We start from the raw sequence: 22,878 nt of genomic DNA, 5'->3' as shown, positions 1-22,878 counted from the left end.
CGAGCGGTTGGTTTCTCTAAATTCATTTTCCACTTCATGGTTGCTTTAGAATGAACCTCAACAATTTAAATGCAATGTACAAATCATACCACTTTTTAGGAGACAAATTAGTATAGGCCAACGTCTTTGTAATTAAAATTGAAATTTTTATCTTATGTACACGCACATCCATCGATGGAATATTTACAGACGTGATGTGAAAAAATAAGCACGTTTCGCGGTCGTCAAGCCATCGGTCAACCAAGAAGACATACAAGTGACGACGGTTGACCAATTTGATCGGATTCGAAAATATGGTGAAATTGGCTAAATTTTTTACCACACTCATAATTTATTGTAATAATGTCATCCAACGGTCCGTTTTTTCATTTTCTTTTAATTGATAGGGGTTGCTCTTTGGAGTGTATGATATATAGATGTAGGTTTATAAGAGTAACTAAATTTGACCTAGTTGATCGAATTCGAAACGAGAATCAAATTAGCTGAATTTTTTACAATCACCATAAAACATTACAATCTCTCAATCGAGCGGTTGATTTCTCTAAATTCATTTTCCACTTCATGGTTACTTTAGAATGAACCTCAACAATTTAAATGCAATATACAAGTCATACAACTTTAGGAGGCAAATTAATATAGGCCAACATCTTTGTAATTAAAATTGAAATTTTTATCTTATGTCCACGCACATCCATCGATGAAATATTTACAGACGTGATGTGAAAAAATAAGCACGTTTCGCGGTCGTCATGTCATCGGTCAACCAAGAAAACATACAAGTGACGACGGTTGACCAATTTGATCGGATTCGAAAATATGGTGAAATCGCCTAAATTTTTTACCACACTCATAATTTATTGTAATAATCTCATCCAACGGTCCATTTTTCCATTTTCTTTGAATTGATAGGGGTTGCTCTTTGGAGTGTATGATATATAGATATAGGTTTATAAGAGTAACTAAATTTGACCTAATTGATCGAATTCGAAACGAGAATCAAATTAGCTGAATTTTTTACAATCACCATAAAACATTACAATCTCTCAATCGAGCGGTTGATTTCTCTAAATTCATTTTCCACTTCATGGTTGCTTTAGAATGAACCTCAACAATTTAAATGCAATATACAAGTCATACGACTTTAGGAGGAAAATTGATATAGGCCAACATCTTTGCAATTAAAATTGAAATTTTTTTATCTTATGTCCACGCACATCCATCAATGGAATATTTACAAACATGATGTGAAAAAATAAGCACGTTTCGCGGTCGTCATGCCATCGGTCAACCAAGAAAACATTCAAGTGACGACGGTTGACCAATTCGATCGGATTCGAAAATATGGTGAAATTGGCTAAATTTTTTACCACACTCATAATTTATTATAAGAATCTCATCCAACGGTCGGTTTTCCCATTTTATTTAAGTTGATAGAGGTTTCTCTTTGGAGTGTATGATATTTAAATATATGTTTATAAAAAATAGGGTTTTTTACTTTAACAGTGTCTGAACTCTTCGAGGACTTTTGAAATGATACCTGAACTTTCAAAGTTATCAGTGTGATACCTGAACTCATTTTTTCATATCAACGTCGTACCTGCGGTCGATTTCCGTCACAGAACCGTTAACTATGACCACGTGCCCAGCACGTGAGGCACAAAATAAGGGTAAAAATGACCTTTCCCACTTCCTTTAGTTCTTCACGGGGTTTTTTACTTCAACAGTGTCTGAACTCTTCGAGGACTTTTGAAATGATACCTGAACTTTCAAAGTTATCAATGTGATACCTGGACTCATTTTTTCGTATCAACGTCGTACCTGCGGTCGATTTCCGTCACAGAACCGTTAACTATGACCACGTGCCCAGCACGTGAGGCACTTAATGAGGTTAAAAGACTAATTTACCCTCAAAAGTATTGTTTTTTATTTTTTTTGCTTTCTTTTTTTCTTTCTTGTTTTTCTTTTTTGACGTCTTCTTCCCTCTAATTTGTCCCAATCGATTGGAAGCCATGGCCGCAAATCAGATCTCACCTTCTCTCTCAACCACCCAACCCTTTCCAAGCACTACCTGACTACAACCGCATTGAACTCAGCTAGATCGATATGGCTACCTTGCAAAAATTCAAGCTCCTCGCCACTCAATGCCCCGTCGTCGCCTGAAGCCGCATGCGCAACCCATCCGCCAACCCTGTCATCCACCTCTGCCGCCGTAAAACCCTCAGATTGTTCCTCACCCGCCCCGACCGCCGCCGATTTCCTCGCCGGAGTACCTCGTCCGATGCTCCCACTAAGTACTGATATTACAGCCACGAATAACCAAAGGCCGGTTCTTTTTTGGACAAATTGATTAGAAGCTGGAATTAGTGAAATGATCATTGCCCCATTGTTCGATAAATCATATATAGATAGATATAGTTATACACAGACAGGCAGTCGTGGAAAAATCAGTTTTGAGTTTTCTCCCATCATCACCATCCTTCGCCTTTTCGCCGCTGTTGAGAGAGAGAAAGAGAGTTGCAGAGAGAGACTCTCAGTCTCCTTCACTTTTGCAGATTTTGATTCAATTACAAAGACACGGACTATTTTTGAAATTCATGAACTTATGCTGTGATGTTAGTTGCGGTGACGAAGCCGAGTGCCACGACGGCGTGGCCCGCCTCCGTCATATCTCCGGCAAGCTGCACAAGAAGGTCTGGATTGCCGCCGGCCATATTCTCTCTCTCTCTCTCTCTCTCTCTGATCCCTCTGTCTGAAATCTCAGGTAAATTCCAAGTCTCAGATCTGGAGGCCAAGAGTCGTGAAACCGTCTACACTGCTCCGGCCTGCAATAAATTCAGAGAAGCAAAGCCGTCGAGCAAGTTGTGCTTGGAGAACTCCGACGAGATGGAGTCCCCGGCGGTGTCCGTCCATCAGAGAATTGGATTCAAATTTTGCTTTGGGTATTGCATTTTGCTAGGAAATGACATCATCATCCCATCTGATTGCATTTTGCAGATGAAAAAGGAAATAGAAATGGAGAAGAAGAACTGAAGGTACGACGGGACACGTGAAGAACTAAAGGAAGTGGGAAAGGTCATTTTTACCCTTATTTTGTGCCTCACGTGCTGGGCATGTGGTCATAGTTAACGGTTCTGTGACGGAAATCGACCGCAGGTACGATGTTGATACGAAAAAATGAGTTCAGGTATCACATTGATAAATTTGAAAGTTCAGGTATCATTTCAAAAGTCCTCGAAGAGTTCAGACATTGTTGAAGTATATACTTTTAAGGGTAAATTAGTCTTTTAACCTCATTTAGTGCCTCACGTGCTGGGCACGTGGTCATAGTTAACGGTTCTGTGACGGAAATCGACCGCAGGTACGACGTTGATACGAAAAAATGAGTTCAGGTATCACATTGATAACTTTGAAAGTTCAGGTATCATTTCAAAAGTCCTCGAAGAGTTCAGACACTGTTGAAGTAAAAAACCCTAAAAAATATTATCTTTAAAGATTTATTTGTAAATAAAGCCCGCAAGGCCCGCCCCGAAAAAGCCCGCAAGGCTTAGCCCGGCCTGGCCCGAAAAAGCCCGCGAGGCCCGCATTAAATGGATGGGCTTGGATCCTTCAATTTACAATAAAGCCCGGCCCGGCTCGGCCCGCTACTATTTAAAAAAGGAGTAAGGCCCGGCCCGGCCCAAGCCCGCTACCAATGGGCCGGGCCGGGCCCAGCCCGGCCCGTTGATGAGGCCTAATTTATCTTATTTTTAAAGTCTGAATTTAAAGAGTATGCATATAAAAAAAAGAATTCGACTCTCACTTTTTACATTTCTGATGTACCTAGCCCGATAAACAAAAGAGACAAAAATATAAATGGACACATACAATCAACAAAAAGAAATTCACTATTGAAAAAGTATCGATTGTTTTTGACATTTTGTTTTGCTTCGTGGTTACCAATTAGTGTAATATTGCTATTTGATATCCATAAGAATTGATATAGGTATCAAGATGACAAGATATATATGGGTGGGGTCTTTGAAAGGTTTTCAAACTGATATAATGAGAAGCTGATCGGATATATGATATATCCAATGATTGTAAAGACCCTAGATCTCCTCCTCTCGATCTATTTGTGTTCCAACTGAACTTAGTTTCATATAATCATATTCTAAACAGAATTCGATCATGGAGAAGTATTTTATAAATAACACAACAGCTGTTAATCTTTGTTCCTTTTCATCTTTCGGGTTCCTTTTGATAAAGGGAAAAACTCACAAACAGTACCTGAACTTCAAGCCACTAATAACTTTCGTACCTCAAGTTCAAAAAATATCAGATTGGTACCTGAACTTTTGACCCTGACCCAATATCAGTATCTGGGAACAGTAAAATTGTTAACGGAGTTAATTTTTAAAGGGTAAATCTGTCATTTCATTGTTCATCATCTCCAAAACTCTCCCCTCTCTCTCTGCAAACCCAGATTTTTCATTATCTTCTTCATACCTCACACACACAAACCCAAATCGACCAAAGGAGAGGTGAGAGGTGAGAGGAGTTGGTGGTGGATGGGACGGTGGCTATTGAAGAAGTGAAAGGTTGGTTGATAGTGGTGATGAGGTATGAAGAAGAAGAAGAAGAAATCTGGTATTGCAGAGAGAGGGGAGAGTTTTGGAGATGATGAACAGTGAAATGACAGATTTACCCTTCAAAAATTAACCCCGTTAACGATTTTACTGTTCCCAGGTACTGATATTGGGTCGGGGTCAGAAGTTCAGGTACCAATCTGATATTTTTTGAACTTGAGGTACAAAAGTTATTAGTGGCCGATAGGTCAGGTACTGTTTGTGAGATTTTCCCTTTGATAAATGGCAATATCAATGTTGATGGTATAGAAAGTAAAAGAGGAGACACTGATTAAGATTTCTGTCCTAATGAAGGTAAAACTTGAATAAAAAAAGGAAGAATTAAGTTCAAACATATCCTCTTGATATATATATATATATATATAATTTTTTTTTTTTCCTTCCCTAATCTTCGATGGCATTATTCATGATCGAGAAAAGTCGGGATGAAACTCAGGAAGGTGTGATAAAAGTAGAGTTATGAATTGAAACGGCTATAGATTGTGACCTGTTTGCTGCGGATAGCTTCCACCTTGCAGAAGCTAAGCCCAGCTTTTACATGTAGACTAGGGTGCAAAGTGTGAGTCAGAGACTCAAATGGAAGGTGGCAAGTGCCAAGTCGATGTCTGATATTTCAGTTGAAGCCTTAAGCTAGCTGGGTACGTGTTTACCACGTGTCCCTGGGCTTCATTGGCTGGGGTGCGTTGGTGGTTAGCAGGCCGAAACTCTGCAGCGTCGGCGACGAACTGAATCTGCGCAATGAAAATCACACAAATTCCGGGCTACACCCACCTCTAGTCGCATTCCTATTCAGTCTGCCCAATGAAAATCACACAAATTCAACTCCCCTAACATCTCTGTGGCCTCCCCGCACCAACAACCTCACCTCCTCTGCCCAGAAAGAATCAGTGGAATGTTTCCCCAGCATCATCTTCCCCAGAATTACGAAGCATCATCTTCCTCCGCAGCTCCTCACTGAGATTCACAGCTTCGTAATTCTCCGCTTTCCGGTAAAACACCATGTCTTTGATTTGTGAATCTGTGATTGGATTATTGGAATTGGCTCCGATGTGCCGTGTGCGTGACTCAATTCGCCAACACGATGGGAACGCTATGTTTGGCGATCCGGATCGCGAACGCCCCGCGATTGGGTTTGTACGATCCGAAACGCGGGTCGCCGGCAGGGGCAGCGTTTCCGGTGACTTTGGTTAGCACCATTAAAGAGGTATAGGATGCACCGATGGAGTTCCTAATCTGTCATCAATATTATGAATCATGATGCTTAGCGCGCAGAAAGGACCTGAAAAAAGAAAAGCCTCGTTGTGATATTGCTTGCTGCTCGATGGGAATAAATTCTTACCAGCTGTGAGCCTGTGATTGGCAGCCTATGCATAGATTAGCCCAGAAATAGTAACTGATAGCTAGGTAAGATGACTAAGATCTGGTTAATTTTTACCTTGCAACCTCTAATGACCTTTTTTTGGGGAGTTAACTGGTGGATCTAGATCTTAACTTTATAGGAAATGTTCCTAAGAAATAAAATTTCTTTAATGCTTTCTTAACACCATTTCTGTTTCCTAAAGTTAACAAATACTGCAATGCCTCATATTAATTCATGAGCAACTTTTATAAGCGTCATTCACATAAATTTGATACCATATATGCATTAACACCATTTTTGTTTCTTAAAGTTTTCATACACCAAATCTGTTTGTGTCATATCTGTTGTAGAGAATTGATATTTGAGAGAGAATTGCTGTGTATTCTCATTGATAATAGGTGTCTCTTTATATAGAGGATTACAATGCATAGAATCTAAATTGTACAAGGAAAGATAATCATACAATGAATGGATATCTTTAAGATATTCTCCGAGATTATCTCTAATTAAAACCCTATTACCACTAGGTCAAGTAACCTAGAGTTTGGGCCAGACACATATTCTGGATTTACTTGAACACTCCCCCTTGTGTCGCCCAAACGTGGTGCTTCTCTCGTTGCCTCATTAAAAAACCTTGCCGAGTAACAAAAATCCTGTGGGACAAAAATAACCTCGGTCGAAAGGGAAAAAGAGCACAACACACCCTTCACGTTTCGAGACCATACATGTAAACAACTCCCCCCCCCCCCCCCCCCCGATGTCTGCATCTCCCCCTGATGACAACAGTCATGAGAGTTCGGATAACTTCCGCAAACGAAGCTACCAACATGTTTCTCGAAAGTGGAATTTAGACAATAACTTAGTGAGCAAGCCTGCCACACTGTCCTCAGATTGAACTTAGTTCACTTTGATCTTGAGGAGAGTCTGTTGTTGCTGATTATCCTTGGTGTTGTCGCTTTTGATGTAGCCTTGCTTCATTTGTGTAGGCTCATATGTGGTAGACTTCAAACCACAACTTTTCAAACATGCTTAATTATGGATCCAATCCATATACATTCACGAACCACTTCGTGAAGAGCAATGATCTCTGCATTGTTCGAAGATATAGTGACTAGGGTCTGTTCTGTAGACCTCCAAGATATCATGGTCTTTACCCATGGTGAACACATAACCAGTTTGGGAACGACCTTTGTGTGGGTCAGAGAGATACCCAATATCAGCAAAACCTTCCAAAACACATGTCGTTTTGGGATGGGGATAGAGGACGCAGGCCAGTGTTGGCGGCGTTCCTGGTGTGTGATGGGTCCGAATCCATCATCTTTCTGTAGGGATAGAACAAGCCCATATCAATCGTACATCTCAAGTACTGAAAGATATCTTTTACACCAATTCAATGGTGTCGCGTTGGCGCAAAGCTATATCTAGCTAACAAGTTCACAACATATGAGATGTCCGGTCTTGTGCATTGAGCTAAGTACAATAATGCGCCTATTGTACTTAAGTAGGGCACTTTTGCCTCTAGCACATCTTCGTCATCATCCTTCGGACGAAGAGGAACCTTTTCAGGATCAAGACTACGGACGATCATAGGGGTGCTTAAAGTTTTGACCTTGTCAAAATGACTAAGCATCTATCAACATGATGCTCAAGTTCCAAACCGAGACATAATCGTGTTCTCCCAAAATCCTTCATCTCAAAATCGGATTTCAAGTGTTCAGCGATTTCCCTTAATTCTTTAAGGGCTTCCAATAAAGATCATGTCCAACATAAACCGCGATAGAATCCGGAACTTGTTATGGAAACGTGCGGGCATATCCCTTCCCAATCAAGTAGTCACTTTAGTGAGCGTTTAAACCTCTTTGTAAAACGCGCTCCATGGTCTAGAGCCACTTGACTTGGGTAAATGAAGTTTACCATGAACCTTCATGTATATTCCGTATCTAGATCCCTATAGAGATACGTAGTAACCACATTTGTAAGTTGCATGTTCAGTTATTCGGAAACTACCAAACTGACAAGGTAGTGGAGTGCAATGACATCCATTACGAGAGAATATGTCTCATCGTAATCGATTCCAGGGCGTTTTGTGAGAAGCCTTGCTCCATAAGGCAAGATTGCCATCTCTTTTTCTCATCACGCTTTCTAACGAAGACCCATTAGTCAATAGGTTTTATGTTAGGAGGTGTTGGCATCACTGGCTAGAAAACCTTCCTATTCGTTAGAGAATTCAACTTAACCTGGATCGCATCTTTCCATTTAGGCCAGATTTCTCTACGTTGGTATTCATTCATCAACGGAGCGTGGTTTGATATCATCAAACTCAACAAACTCATGCGCAATGAAATGCGCGACTACATCATCAATTATGATGGAGTTTCTATCCCACGTCTCATGTACACTAGTGTAAGTTTCATAGAGCTCTATATTCTCAGGAATAGGTTCTGACGTTGAGGCGTCCCCCAACGATAACCATAATCCGAAAAATTCTCATGAGACGGATTTTGAGTCTTGATGATCAAAGGATTGGAATGTGCCAAAGTATCATTCGAATCCACAGGCCTCCCATGCATCCTAGCTGGGGCCATGGCCTGTAATGCCAGAATGCCAGAGTGCAACTCTCTTTGGCGTTGGCGCCATGCCTACCTCCGTGTAGGGTGGCGCTACGTCCTCTAGTAGGGACGTCCTTCCTTGCAGGCATGTTTGCAGCATATTTGTGTGATCTCGTCACTTTAGTAGGGATCGTGATGAGACATAGTGGGGACAGACCATGATAATTCATGTCGTTCCTGCTGAACATCTGTGTTCTTATCTCCCCCTAACGACGGGAAGACTTTCTCATCAAAGTGACAATCCGCAAATCTAGCGGTAAGGAGATCGCCTAGCAAGGGCATGAAGTGGCGGACGATTGTTAGAGTCTCAAATCCAACGTAGTTGCCCATTCGTCTGTGAGGACCCATCATAGAGCGCTGTGGCGGAGCAATTGGCACATAAATGGCACACTCAAATATGCGTAAGTACAATACTTGTACCCAGTCACTAGCTGTAACGCAGAGGTAGATTGAGTGGCAGTGGGTCGTAGACGAATTAGCATAGCTGCATGCGATATTGCATCACCCCAAGCGGATATAAGGGGATTGGTGCGCATTACCAATGTCCTGACTACCATCGTAGTCGTTTCCGTGAGACCATTTGGGTGTGTTCATGGGAATATGATATCCGACATCAGTCCCAATGCAATAACCATCGAAAGTCTTCGATGTAAACTCTCTAACATCGTCAAGTCCAATTGACTGAATAGGATGATCCGGGGAGTGAGCCCATTGTCATATGATATTGGCTAGGAGTGTAGCATAAGCAGCATTAAAAGTGGACAATGGCACAACACGTGACCAGCGTGTTAGCATGTCAACCAATCATCATGAGATATTTAAACGTCCGCAAGTTGGTTGAATAAGTCCGCAGAATCCCTATGGATTCTATGTAAGAACATAATAAGTATTTTCATATCCTTTACATAGGACGGTCTCAGTCCTAATTTCCCTAAGGAATGGGCTTTGTAAAACGAGCGAGAGGCTTTAGAAGCAACCAATGAGGATTTTGGTTGGGCCTGAGTGTCTGAAAAACTATTTGAAGCAAGTTGGTGATTGCAGCATCACTTGGGGCGTCATCACCATGATGTACACTATCCATGACGTCATGGATAAGGACTATGCCAGCCCTAGGCTGGTGGTGGACGGCAGCGACGGCGGTCACACTTAGTCCAGGAATAAACCTTGACATTTCTTGACTACGGGTGGAGTTACTCTTAGGGGTTGGAGACTTGGAGCAAGATCATGAGACGGTTAAGAAAAAAGAAAAAGCAAGTCAAAAAGATTGACTAGGCCTATTCATTTATGGCTGTTACCTGAGTCAATAAGAAAAAGAAGGTCCCCTACCCTAGTGGGCAAGTACATGATGCGAACTCCCCGACCTTAATTCAATGGGATTATTGATTAATTGATCGATTAATGTTGAATTATTGATTTTACGCGTCTCTAGCTTCCTATTTAATTCGATCACTTACTGGGCTTATCAGTACCCAACTATCTCTGAAACAAAAACAACATCAGATTATGGTTAACCTGAACCCTATCTCTCACCTCATTCTTCACCTTTTGCTCTTGCTATTTTTAGCTTCTTCATGTTCGGGGCATGGAGTTCCAGATTCATGCTTCGAGGAAGAGAGACAAGCTCTTCTCAACTTCAAACATGATCTTGCCGATCTTTCTGGCAGGCCTTCTAGCAGGCTTTCTTCTTGGGTGGGTCATGCATGCTGTCAATGGCAAGGAATTTCATGCAACAACCGAACTGGTCATGTTGAAAAGATGGACCTCCGAAATACATATCCAGATACCCACTATGAGGTTTGGAACGACACAGAGTATAACCAATCCTTTTTAGTGGGTAAGATGAATCATTCTTTGCTTTGCTTAAAACATTTATCTTACTTAGATCTAAGCTGGAACTATTTTCAAGGGGTTCACATCCCCAAGTTCATTAGGCAGCTTACGAGTTTGACTTATCTCAATCTCTCAAATTCCTACTTTGCCGGAGAGATTCCGTCATCTCTCGGTAACCTCTCAAACTTGAAATATTTAGACCTCAAATCTATTTATGGCGGTGTTTCTTCCAAAAACTTGAATTGGCTTTCTCATCTCACTTCCCTAAAATACCTCAATCTTAGATATGTGAACCTTAGCAGCACTAGAGTAAGTTGGCTACATGATGTCAACATGCTTCCTTCACTCTTAGAGTTGCATTTGTCTTCTTTCCAAATTGATGGAAACCAGCTTCCACTCTCCCTGCCCACAATTAACTTCACATCACTTTTGGTCCTTGATATGTCTTCCAATGTTATTGATTCTTCATTCCCCACATGGCTTTTAAATCTTACTAGCCTCAAATCCCTCGAACACCTAGACTTATCTTCTATGTATCTCCAAGGTCAAATTCCTCAAGGTATTGGACATCTGTGCAAGCTAAAGATGTTAAATCTTGGGTACAACCAATTTAGCGGAGGTCTTCAAGAGATTTTGAGTGGTTTCTCAAATTGTCGAGATAATGGGGGGATGGTAAGTGAATTGCAGCATCTTGACCTCAGTTCCAACTCTTTTTCTGGATCATTTCCAGAATCTTTTCAACACTTATCATCCTTGAAAACACTGGACCTCTCTTATAATAGTATGAACGGTTCCATTATTCCTCAAATTTTGGGACAACTCTCTCAGCTAGTTGATCTAGATCTGTCTAGGAATCCATGGAACGGAATTCTAACGGAAGCGCATCTCATGAACCTCAGGAGATTGGAGACATTTCGAATAGGCACAGACAGACCTGCTTTGTCATCATCCCTCATTTTCAATGTGACTGATGACTGGGTTCCCCCATTCAACCTCAGCGAAGTTTACATTCAAAACTGCAGAGTGGGTCCTGCGTTTCCGGTATGGCTTCGATCTCAAACTCAACTAGTTGATGTCCGCCTTGACAATACTGGAATTTCTGATCGAATACCTGAGGAATGGCTCTTGAAGATATCTTCACAGGTTGAATTCTTGTATTTACCTAACAATGGCAATGGTGGAAAACTTCCCTTCCAATTCAAGTTTCCGAATATAATTCTCATAGATTTGCGTCACAATCAATTTGAAGGCACACTCCAGCAGCTTTTGCCCACTAATATGCCTCTATTAGGAGGCTTGTTTCTTTCTGATAATCATTTGAAAGGAACTATTCCACCTTCAATTTGGCAAGTGCAACATATGAAAATCCTTTCTCTCAGGAACAATCAATTGTCCGGAGAGTTTCCTCAAGAATGGAGTCTGTGGAGCGAAATAGGTATCGTGGATGTCTCAAACAACAATCTCTCTGGTAATATTCCCAGTTCAATGGGCATCCCATGTTCTCTTTCAGTTTTGAAGATGCACAACAATCATTTTGGAGGAGAAATTCCTTCTCTCTTGCAAAATTGCTCTGCTTTGATTGATATTGACCTGAGTGGCAACAAACTCACTGGAATCCTGCCTATATGGATAGGGTCAAAGCTTTCTTATTTGGAGTATGTACTATTGCGACGTAATTTTTTAAGCGGAAATATTCCCGAACAGTTGTGTAATCTTCAATACCTTCATATCCCAGACCTTGGCCATAACAACATTTCAGGGACTATTCCCACATGTTTGAGTAATTTGACTGCTATGCAGTATGAGGGGGTCGATTTTTTAGGCTTCATGGATTACGACGAGTTAACAGCAGTTATCATGAAAGGAAGAGAACTTGAATATAGCAGTGATCATACATTGCTTTTGGTAAAGAGCATTGATTTTTGAGAAAATTAGAAAAAAAACCCAAAAAATGAAGCCCCTTTTAAGAAAAACCCAACCATATGTTTTCTTTTAATTTACACCCATTCACATTTTGAACCTTCCTTATAGGTTTTAAGTCTATAATTAAGTTTTTTCACGGTTTTTTTTAGTTTGACTATTTTACCCTTCTGGTTGAATAAGGAAAATATGCATCAAATATAGCTGTTGATTTTTTTTTTTTGAATTTAAATATGGCATCAGTTATAAACACAAATTAGAATTTTATACATTCAATTTATTTTCCCTTATTTAAAGACAGTTAATTGCCTTAATTATTGTATATCTTCCTTTCTGATTTGATCTATATATTTGCCCTTTTTTAGTAGATATGTTTGTGTTGATATTCCTATTATTAGATATCTCAACGTGATTAATCGCCTTAATTATTGTATGTAACTGATGCCATATTTTAGAAGATATGTTTGTGTAGATATTCCTTTTTTAAAAAAAAAAAAAAAAAACCCCACCCCATTCCCACCCTTGATGGGGCTCGAACTCCTGACCTCTTATATATGAGACCAAAGCCTTATTTAAAATATTAATTGCCTTAATTATTGTATATCTCTTCCTTTCAGATTTGATCTATATATTTGCTATTTTTTAGTAGATGTGTTTATGTAGATATTCCTATTAGATTTCGTAGATTTCTCAACGTGATTAAACATCCTTTTGTGGAGATAACATCCTTTTGTGGAGATATTCTTATCATTAGATATGTCAACGTGATTAAACATCCTATCCTCCAGCTTGTGTATTATCATATTCTATTATATAAATATTTTTCTTTATCGACATGATTAAACATCCTCTCATTAAGGTATGTTATTTTCCTTATCCGTTCTAATCGGTGTAGTTATACAATCATTCCATATTCATTAATTTTCTAAAATGGTCGAGTTAATGTAATTAGCCCATGTAAAATGTACCTGATGTAGATTGATTGCTTTAAGATTTTTTTTTTCACCCCTACATTTTTCTCCACATAGGTGCCTGATTCTATGGGGTGGTCAAGGACCACATAATAGTTATGTATAACTGTAGAGTGTGCTTAATATATAATTATCCATTAATTTTGGCGCATTGAATAATTTTGAATGTGCAAGAGTTTTTGCACTATAATTTAGCAAACTCATTATTATCATTCATTGTTTTACAATTGAAAATGAACTTTACAATATTAAAAAATTTATTTATAATATCAAGGTAATTTAAATACACATTCTTTTTGAAGGAATAAGCCTAAAAAATTATTGAAATAGGGACAATGAGTACAACCGTAAATGACGTTCATCCAGTATTGAAATAAACAATTTTAAATTTGTTTTTACAATTTTAAATCTGTGGTTTTCCTCTTTCAACCAAGTGCCCGGGAAAGCTTGGTTTCTATATCAGTGAAGATGAAGATGAAGATGATAATGGAAAGCTTGGTTTCTATATCAGCATGGTCCTCGGGTTTGTCATAGGCTTCTGGGGTGTTTTTGGAACATTACTCATAAAGAAGTCATGGAGGTATGCCTATTTTCAATTCTTTGACAACATCAAAGATAAAATAGCACTGGCAATTGCTTTAAAAGTAAATTATTTGCAGAGAAGATTCTAATGGGCAAAAGAACTTGTCATACGTACAATAATAAGAATCATGTATGTTCTTTCTTTTAAATACCATAATGTAATGTACCTGTAGACAATAAATCAAATCAAGGATAGCATGATGCTAACTTGATGTTCTTGATTTTTTCGCTTTTCAATCTTTGCATACATGTTTCAAACTTTTGTAGTGGAATAATGGCATTTCTGATCGCTGGGCAAGAAAATGGTTCAAAATTAATTAGTTGCGAATTGTGTACTCATGATCTCACTGTTGTTTCATTGAAAAACCTAAGTAGAGTAAACTCTCCCAAGCTTCAAGTACTGTTGGTTCATATAATTTAAGACTCCAACCACCATTTGATCTTTGCTAGGTTCATTGCATTAGTGGATTCTTTTCTCTCTCTTTTTTTTGTTACAAAGGAGGCCTAAAGGCCTGAACCAAAAGGAAAAACAGAAAATTAGCCCTTAGGCTCTGTTCTGACTCTCCTAACTCTTGGAATTTGGGAGATAGCAAAGTTCATCAGCTGTGAAGGCTCTAGCAACATGAGGGGGAGGGGTATAAAAAATCACAATGCCATAGTCATGGCTGAGACTTCCCTTAGCAAGATCATCAGCTGTATGGTTGCATTCTCTGAAAATATGCCGGATCCTAACATCTTCAAATCCATTGATTAGACGCCTACAACTATTGATAATGTTGCCTAAAGGATGAGATATAGGGCAACCTTCAATCAGCAACATCAGATTCTACTTCAAGCTGTATGATATTTAAGTCAAAAGCAAGTTTCAATCCAGAAAGCGTCCCCCTAGCTTCAGCATTTATAATTTGGCCAACCCCCAAGTTTATGCTGAAACTAGACAACTAATCTCCAATGTGATCTCTAATCACCTCACCAGCTCCAATAAACCCATATTGATTGGATCTGGTGACATCCACATTAAGTTTCGTAAATCCAATTGGAGGTTTCAACCCAGAAAGGATATTAAGACAATAACTATCTAACCTGGAGAGTTGAGCTTGAGCATTAATCCATTCATTTGCAGCATTTAAGATGAGTTGAGTAGCATTGGTAGGAAGCTGGAAATTATCCTCAAAAACTACCTTATATATTTCTCCACTTTCATAAATACCAACAAGTGAATACAAAAGTATTGCACCATCTTGAATTCTTAGTATAGAAAACAAGGCAATGAAGATTTGCAGCAAGCCATCCAAGCCAATCCAATTTAAAAGCATTTCTGATAGTGCTACGCCAACTAAGAGATTCCCATATGGTGAGAGCTTTAGGGCAGTCCCTAAACAAATGCACTAGAGTTTCTTGGCTCCTTGTACAAGCATGACACTTATCATTTTCAGTAAAACCTCTTCTAGCTCTCTGGACATTTGTAAGAAGTCTACCATGAACAATAGTCCATAAAAAAGTTTTTAATTTGGGAGGAATATTCATTCCCCAAAATGACAGTGTCTGTGACTCTTGCATATAGTGATTTTCCTGGCTTTTTTTTGGCTGGTTTAATCTGAAGTCTGAACCTATAGAATGACAAATTAAAAACAAATGGGAAATTTGATACCCAGAGTTAGACAGATAATTATGAGAGAGTGTTGGTGGTGAGCCATCTCATGAAAAGTGTATATTGAAAGTAAAATGTCATCTGTTCTGTGTTTCGAGAGATTCTGTAACTAGCATTGAAAAAAACATTTCATTTGAGGATCTCAGCAGGAAATCTTCATCGAATGAGTTCTAACATGTTGACTAAGATAAAAACAAATTGTATAATTTTCAGACAGTTCTATTTTGATTTAGCGGTATCCCAAGTCTTTCCCAGAGTAAACAGTGGATCGTTAGGATAAACATGGAGAAGTCACAACATCTTACAAACAATCGATAAACTTAGATAAGGTGCAAATCAATTGAGATTATCTACAGATTACAGACAAAAAGAATCATATGTAAAATCCAGATCGACCCGAAACCCCAATTCTTTCAAAAACTTGAATTGGCTTTCTCATCTCACTTCCCTAAAATACCTCAATCTTAGATATGTGAACCTTAGCAGCACTAGAGTAAGTTGGCTACATGATGTCAATATGCTTCCTTCACTCTTAGAGTTGCATTTGTCTTCTTGCCAAATTGATGGAAACCAGCTTCCACTCTCCCTGCCCACAATTAACTTCACATCACTTTTGGTCCTTGATATGTCTTCCAATTTTATTAATTCTTCATTCCCCACATGCCTTTTAAATCTTACTAGCCTAAAATCCCTCCAACACCTAGACTTATCTGGTATGCTTCTCCAAGGTCAAATTCCTCAAGTTATTGGACATCTGTGCAAGCTAAAGATGTTAAATCTTGGGGACAACCAATTTAGCGGAGGTCTAGCTTTAAGAGATTTTGAGTGGTTTCTCAAATTGTCGAGATAATGAGGGGATGGTAAGTGAATTGCAGCATCTTGACCTCAGTTACAACTCTTTTTCTGGATCATTTCCAGAATCTTTTCGACACTTAGCATCCCTGGAAACACTGGACCTCTCTTATAATCGTATGAACGGTTCCATTATTCCTCAAGATTTGGGACAACTCTCTCAGCTAGTCGACCTAGATCTGTCTCGGAATTCATGGAATCCTATTCTAACAGAAGCGCATTTCATGAACCTCACGAGATTGGAGACATTTCGAATAGGCACAGACAGACCTGCTTTGTCATCATCCCTCATTTTCAATGTGACTGATGACTGGGTTCCCCCATTCAACCTCAGCGAAGTTTACATTCAAAACTGCAGAGTGGGTCCTGCGTTTCCGGTACGGCTTCGATCTCAAACTCAACTAGTTGATGTCCGCCTTGATAATAGTGGAATTTCTGATCGAATACCTGAGGAATGGCTCTTGAAGATATCTTCACAGGTTGAATCCTTGCATTTACCTAACAATGACATTGGCGGAAAACTTCCCTTCCAATTCAAGTTTCCAAAATTAACTTTCATAGATTTGCATCATAATCAATTTGAGGGCACACTCCCGCAGCTTTTGCCCACTAATGCTCCTCTATTAGTAGACCTGGATCTTTCTGATAATCATTTGAAAGGAACTATTCCACCTTCATTTGAGAATTCTTTCTCTAGGAAACAATCAGTTTTCTGGAGAGTTCCCTCAAGAATGGAGTTTGTGGAGCGAAATCGATGTCGTGGATGTCTCAAACAACAATCTCTATGGTAATATTCCCAGTTCAATGGGCATCCCAGGTTCTCTTGGAGTTTTGAAGATGAACAACAATAATTTTAGGGGAGAAATTCCTTCTTCCTTGCAAAATTGCACGAGTTTGTTTCATATTGACTTTAGTGGCAACAAACTCACTGGAATCCTACCTATATGGATAGCGACCATGGGGTCAAAGTTTTTTCAATTGCAGTATCTACTAATGCGACTTAATTTTTTAAGCGGAAATATTCCCCGACAGTGGTGCAATCTTCAAGCCCTTTATAGCCTAGACCTTGGCCATAACAACATTTCAGGGACTATTCCCACATGTTTGAGTAATTTGACTGCTCTACTCTTACATGAGGGCAGTTGGAGAAGCTATCATGAAAGGAACAGAACTTGAATATAGCAATCAACATTCATTACATTTGGTAAAGAGCATTGATTTTTCTTCTAATAATTTAGAAGGTGAAATCCCTGAAGATATAAGCTCTCTCGTTGAATTGGGTTCCTTGAACTTGTCGAGGAACCATTTAACTGGAAAGATTCCATGGAGGTTCAGAAACTTAAGCAAGTTGGAAACTCTTGATCTCTCACACAACCACCTTTCAGGAGAGATTCCCCAAAGCTTTTCTTCTTTGACCTCATTGTCTTACTTGAACTTGTCTTATAATAACCTTTCTGGAAGAATTCCTTCAGGGCCCCAACTTCAAACATTGGATAATTCATCCTATACAGGGAATCCATCACTCTGTGGTTTTCCTCTTTCAACCAAGTGCCAAGGAGATGACATGCACGATCACAAAACAAACTTTTCCAGGAGGAGACAGTGAAGATGAAGCTGATAACGGAAAGCTTGGTTTCTATATCAGCATGGTCTTTGGGTTTGTCATAGGCTTTTGGGGTGTTTGTGGCACGTTACTCATAAAGAAGTCATGGAGGTATGCCTATTTTCAATTCTTTGGCAACATCAAAGATAAAATAGCACTGGCAATTGCTTTAAAAGTAGCTTGTTTGTAGAGAAGATTCTGATGGGGAAAAGAACTTGTGATACAATAATAAGAATCATACATGTTCTTACTTTTAAATATTGTAATGTAATGTAGCTATAGATAATAAATCAAATCAAGGAAAGTATGATGCTAACTTGATGTTCTTGATTTTTTTGCTTTTCTATCTTTGCATATATATGTTTCAAATTTTGATAGTGGGATAATGGCATGTTCTGATCACTAGTCAAGAAAATGGTTCGAAATTAATTACTTGCAAATTGTCTGCTCATGATCACTGTTGTTTCATCGAAAAACCTAAAAACTCTAGAGTAAACTCTCCCTTGCTTCAAGTACTCTTTGGTTGATATAATTTAAGACTCCAACCACCATTTGATCTTTGCTAGGTACGTTCATTGCATTAATGGATTCTTTGTTTAAATAAGAGACAATACTGTGACATTAAATGTGATAATGTCGATACTGTGAAGTGTCTCTTTATGGGTCTTTCATCTTTGGATGGTTGGTGAATGACCTAGATTCATAGTCAAGGAAACCAAGGACCAAAACTAGCCAAGGAGAGGATCTAGATCCAGGAACTTAAAAGGAGGGACTTCTTCAAGAACAGCAGCCAACTCTTCCCTGTTGGGGGCATCAGGATCTTTGATGGCAAGGTGCTTCCTGTGCTCAACTTCTCTTACGTCCTCAATCGCGCTGGTGAACTTAACCTTCATATCACAAAGCATTACAAAGTCAATCGAGATTGAGAAAATCATCAAAAGAATTGCTCAACGATATTGTATTATACTCATCGAAAATCACGTCTCGCCTTACACCTATCAACAGTATTAGAGAGTAACAGAGCCAAATGAATACAAAGTTAGAAACCCATTAAGCAATAAACGAAAGCAGCATACCCTTTTGATCTGGCTGATGTATTCGAGGTCGTCAGGGGTAGGGTCACTTTCTTCTTCTTTGTCATCGTCTTCATCATCATCTTGGTCTTGCTGGTTTCCGAGGAATGCTATCTTCGGCGGTGGCGAAAGGTAACCACCAAATACTAAAATGGGAACTTGATAACGATGTGTAAGCTCCCATTACTATATGAAATATGACCAAAATTAGGGACAAGAGGCTAAGCTTATATTCTTATAATATGAGACGAGCAAGAGTTGTAAAGGTTTATTGGTTGTGAACTATGGGCTATGGCCTTGGAGGTAGGACTAAATTGTATTTTGGACGTCTGGTCCAACTGTAATAGTAAGCCTAAAGCCCGATCCATTATAGGATTCTTCATTTCTTTTTCTAAAAAGAAAATATATTATAATCGCCTTTAGAAAATTTCCAAACGGAGACGGCCTCCTCTTTTAGACTCCGGCGAAGTCTTTTTTGTTGCCCATATGGCTCAACAATTCAAAATCCTCCTAAGTGTGTGTAATGTTAATCTTTACAATGTTTTTTTAGTTTGTTTAGGACGCCATTTTAACACATAATTTTTTGTGAATATTAGATATTAGGCCCCTGTTAATTATAATGTTTTTTCTTATTATTTTTTATTTTTTATTATGACTGATCGATATAGCATCTCATGCAATCGGGGTCTCTCTTAAAGCGGATAACAAAAAACAAGTCTTTACCTTAACAAAAAACCTACAATCTAGTAATTAGGGGTATAAACAAAATTTGAATCTTTCTATCAAGATGTCATTTTGGGCAAAGTGGACTGTGATGTGATGGAAATTCCTACCTTCTTTGCCCAAAGCTTGAAAAAAAAACCCAAAATAAAGAACAAATGCTCAAAGCTAAACCCATGCATTCATCTTTGGCCAATGTCATCTCTGATTGTGTTTTACAAATATAGATAGCTAGCTTTACATATAGTGGTACATATATGAATTGGTACATGATACATGTGCATGCAGCATCAGGGGATATCATTCAAAGGGATATTATTCCAATTGCTAACTGCCCCAATGCACCAATTTGGAATCATACTATACAAGATTTGAACAACAAAGACATCTAATTCCCCATTCATGTTTCCTCGTCAGGTCTTAGACTAGAACAAGAGCATGCAATGCCTTGCAGAATTTATGTCCGACAGATAGTATTCGTACTATTGCAGCATTCCTAGCCATTGTTTTTGCTTCTCTTGGGGCTTTAGGGTTTAGAATATTATTGGATCCAACTAATCGAGATGCTTCGAGCAACTTTTTGACTATTTCAAATGTACTTATGCACTACTAAGCTCACTCAATACACGCATATAGTGTGCACTAATATTACACAGTATTAGTTCTCTGAAACTCGTAGCTTTAAACTACTCGGTATAAATTAATTGAATAAATTTATTTTTCTGTGTATAGAAATCATCGTACTCGAAATTAAATGATATACATACATGATGAAAGATCGATAGAAGTCTTGTAATTGATTATGAAGGAGCGAGTGACCAATTCTGGAATTTTTCTGTCCCATTCTAGAATGGGCTAAGCTAATACAGCGTGAGTGGATCTCGTTATCTCTCGCACAAAGTATTTGGAGCCATTGTAAACACAGGCCTTTATTGCTTACGAAAGAGAAAAGAGAGATGCTTTTGCCACGATAGAAATGCAAATCAATGAAGAGATATCGGGCAACTAATTAAACAACAATTAATTAGTCACATTGTGACAAAAAGAAGAAAAAGTTTGCTTTCAACACCTTTTAACTATGATTGGTTTCAAAATAAAGTACGAGTTTATCTTCCCAATCACCAAAAGCAGACATATGGACACAACACAGTCACAGTACCTCTCCATTCATGCTTCTTCTGTATATGTATAAATTAAACAGAGAAGAAGTGCATGTCTTTCTTTGTTTAGTAGAATCAATAACTTAATTATATGTGAATTAATCAGACCAATGTGGAATCAGAGTACCTTATCGTACATTCCATGACAAATATATATACGATTCATTAATCATAAAGCTAGTATACATAGGTGTATTTATATATATAATTTTTTTTTTTTTTAATTTAAAGCTTTACTCGGTTCCATACAGTTGTAGCTCTTCATAATCAACTATTTCACGAATCTCGCTCTGCGAGACGTCCAATAGTCTCTGGCTTGATTTTCAAATCGTAGCTGCAGCTCTTAATGCATTACATTTGATTTCTATATTATGAGTGTTTCATTTTCGATAATGAAATACAAGTGTTTGTACGCATAATTGGGGGCATGAATGACAGTTGAAGTGATTGGGTGGAATTGGATTTTTTTGATGGATATATCCTCCAAACATATAAGAACACTAGAAGATAGATATATAGAAATAGATCCACTTATTCATTATTTTACTTTAAAGGAATGATTAAAACAGGGTTACTAACTTACAAGATTTGATTTAAACTATAAGGGAAAGAGAGAATATCCCCCTCTATCACTGTCATTCTATTTTCTAAATATTTTCAAGTTGTAATCTTACGCTTCGATTATGACCCCACACCTTAGCACTAAAAAAGGGATCAAAAAGCTACGAGGAACAAAAGACTGCTCATTGTTTTCAGTTTCTACTAAAAAGACAAGTTAAGTAGTCGCACCTAATTAGAATAATCTCCATCAATATTATCATTTAGCAGCCAATATATGTAGATCGAATAGCAAAGTTCATGGCGAGAAAAGAGAATTATGGAAGTTCTTGTGGTTTGCTAAATTCTCATTTTGCTAATATGGAAAGTACATGTGATTTGTTATCAGAAATTCTTTATCCATTTAGAGCATGCATGACATGTCAAACTTAATTAAGGATCTATATATTGTATGATGACAAAACGATAATCCATGAATTTGAAGAGGATCCACGTACTGTATTTCATCATATAGAATTAGTAATGTTCTCTCATTTGAATTAATACTTTGGATCATTAAAGGATTCATAGTAAGTTCACTCTTGCTTGTTCACCCTAATTATAATTAATGAAATTTCAACTTATGTTTTCAAATTTAAAACCATTTACATATATCAAATGAATGGTCAGTTCGTCTTGAGAATCTTCGCTGTTATCAAAATCATCCATTTGTTCAATACGTTTAAATGATTAAAATCTTTAGTGTATTTTGATTTATAAAAAGCTATTAGGAAATTTTGAGCATACAAAAGGTGTATGGTCTAATTCTTTATCCAAGTAGATTAGACGTGTTGGGGTTATATGTGGCCCGATCCTAACCAATATGTGAAAAGGCTAGGGGAAGTTTTATATAGAAAATAACACATAACAACATAAGAAATACAAGGTGACCATTTGAATGAAGTCGATAAATGGAGTAAAATGACTAAGGGGATATATAAATATGGATGAGACAGTTTGTATAGGAAGAAGACTCAAAATTAAATAATTATGAAAGAATTACCACTAATCATCTCGTAAACAACTTCCTTGGCAAGTGGAAATCGCTTTCATGGATACAAACAATATACACAAATGACATTTCAAAGCTCCAACAAACTGATAATTTTTTAAGTTTAATTAGTTAAAAAGGTCAACACAGTTAACTATTCCTTAATTATGCGAACCTTTTCAATTCATAGTTTAATCGCGCATGTTCTTTTAAAGATTTGCACAACTTTTTGGCTCCTCACTATATGATCGAAAGGAAACACATTATAATGTTATATATGCCTATGGCCCTATATGGACAGAAACGAAAAGTACTTGGATCTCCAATATGCATC

At 38.2% G+C, this 22,878-nt stretch overlaps 1 protein-coding gene across 1 annotated transcript; it reads left to right on the top strand.

The window, feature by feature from the left end:
• The first annotated feature begins 10,074 nt into the window (after nucleotides 1-10,074).
• Nucleotides 10,075-18,283, top strand: LOC133731140 (receptor-like protein EIX2). Its single transcript, XM_062158587.1, has 4 exons — nucleotides 10,075-12,329; nucleotides 13,750-13,959; nucleotides 16,424-17,187; nucleotides 17,538-18,283. The coding sequence occupies exons 1-4, from the start codon at nucleotides 10,098-10,100 to the stop codon at nucleotides 18,004-18,006; spliced, it is 3,675 nt and encodes a 1,224-aa protein (XP_062014571.1). The 5' UTR covers nucleotides 10,075-10,097; the 3' UTR covers nucleotides 18,007-18,283.
• The last annotated feature ends 4,595 nt before the right edge of the window (nucleotides 18,284-22,878 follow it).

The sequence above is a fragment of the Rosa rugosa genome, chromosome 2 (genome assembly GCF_958449725.1).
Source record: "Rosa rugosa chromosome 2, drRosRugo1.1, whole genome shotgun sequence".
NCBI classification, from domain to species: Eukaryota; Viridiplantae; Streptophyta; class Magnoliopsida; order Rosales; family Rosaceae; genus Rosa; species Rosa rugosa.
This window is presented reverse-complemented; position numbering and strand designations above follow the sequence as displayed.

What these genes read in the sequence shown, in the direction of transcription:
- LOC133731140 (XM_062158587.1), top strand. Translation starts at nt 10,098, where the DNA reads ATGGTTAACCTGAACCCTATCTCTCACCTCATTCTTCACCTTTTGCTC. An exon ending in CACTGGCAATTGCTTTAAAA is followed by an intron (nt 13,960 to 16,423) that starts GTAAATTATTTG and finishes AGTGAATTGCAG; the next exon opens with CATCTTGACCTCAGTTACAA. An exon ending in CTCAAACAACAATCTCTATG is followed by an intron (nt 17,188 to 17,537) that starts GTAATATTCCCA and finishes CTCTTACATGAG; the next exon opens with GGCAGTTGGAGAAGCTATCA.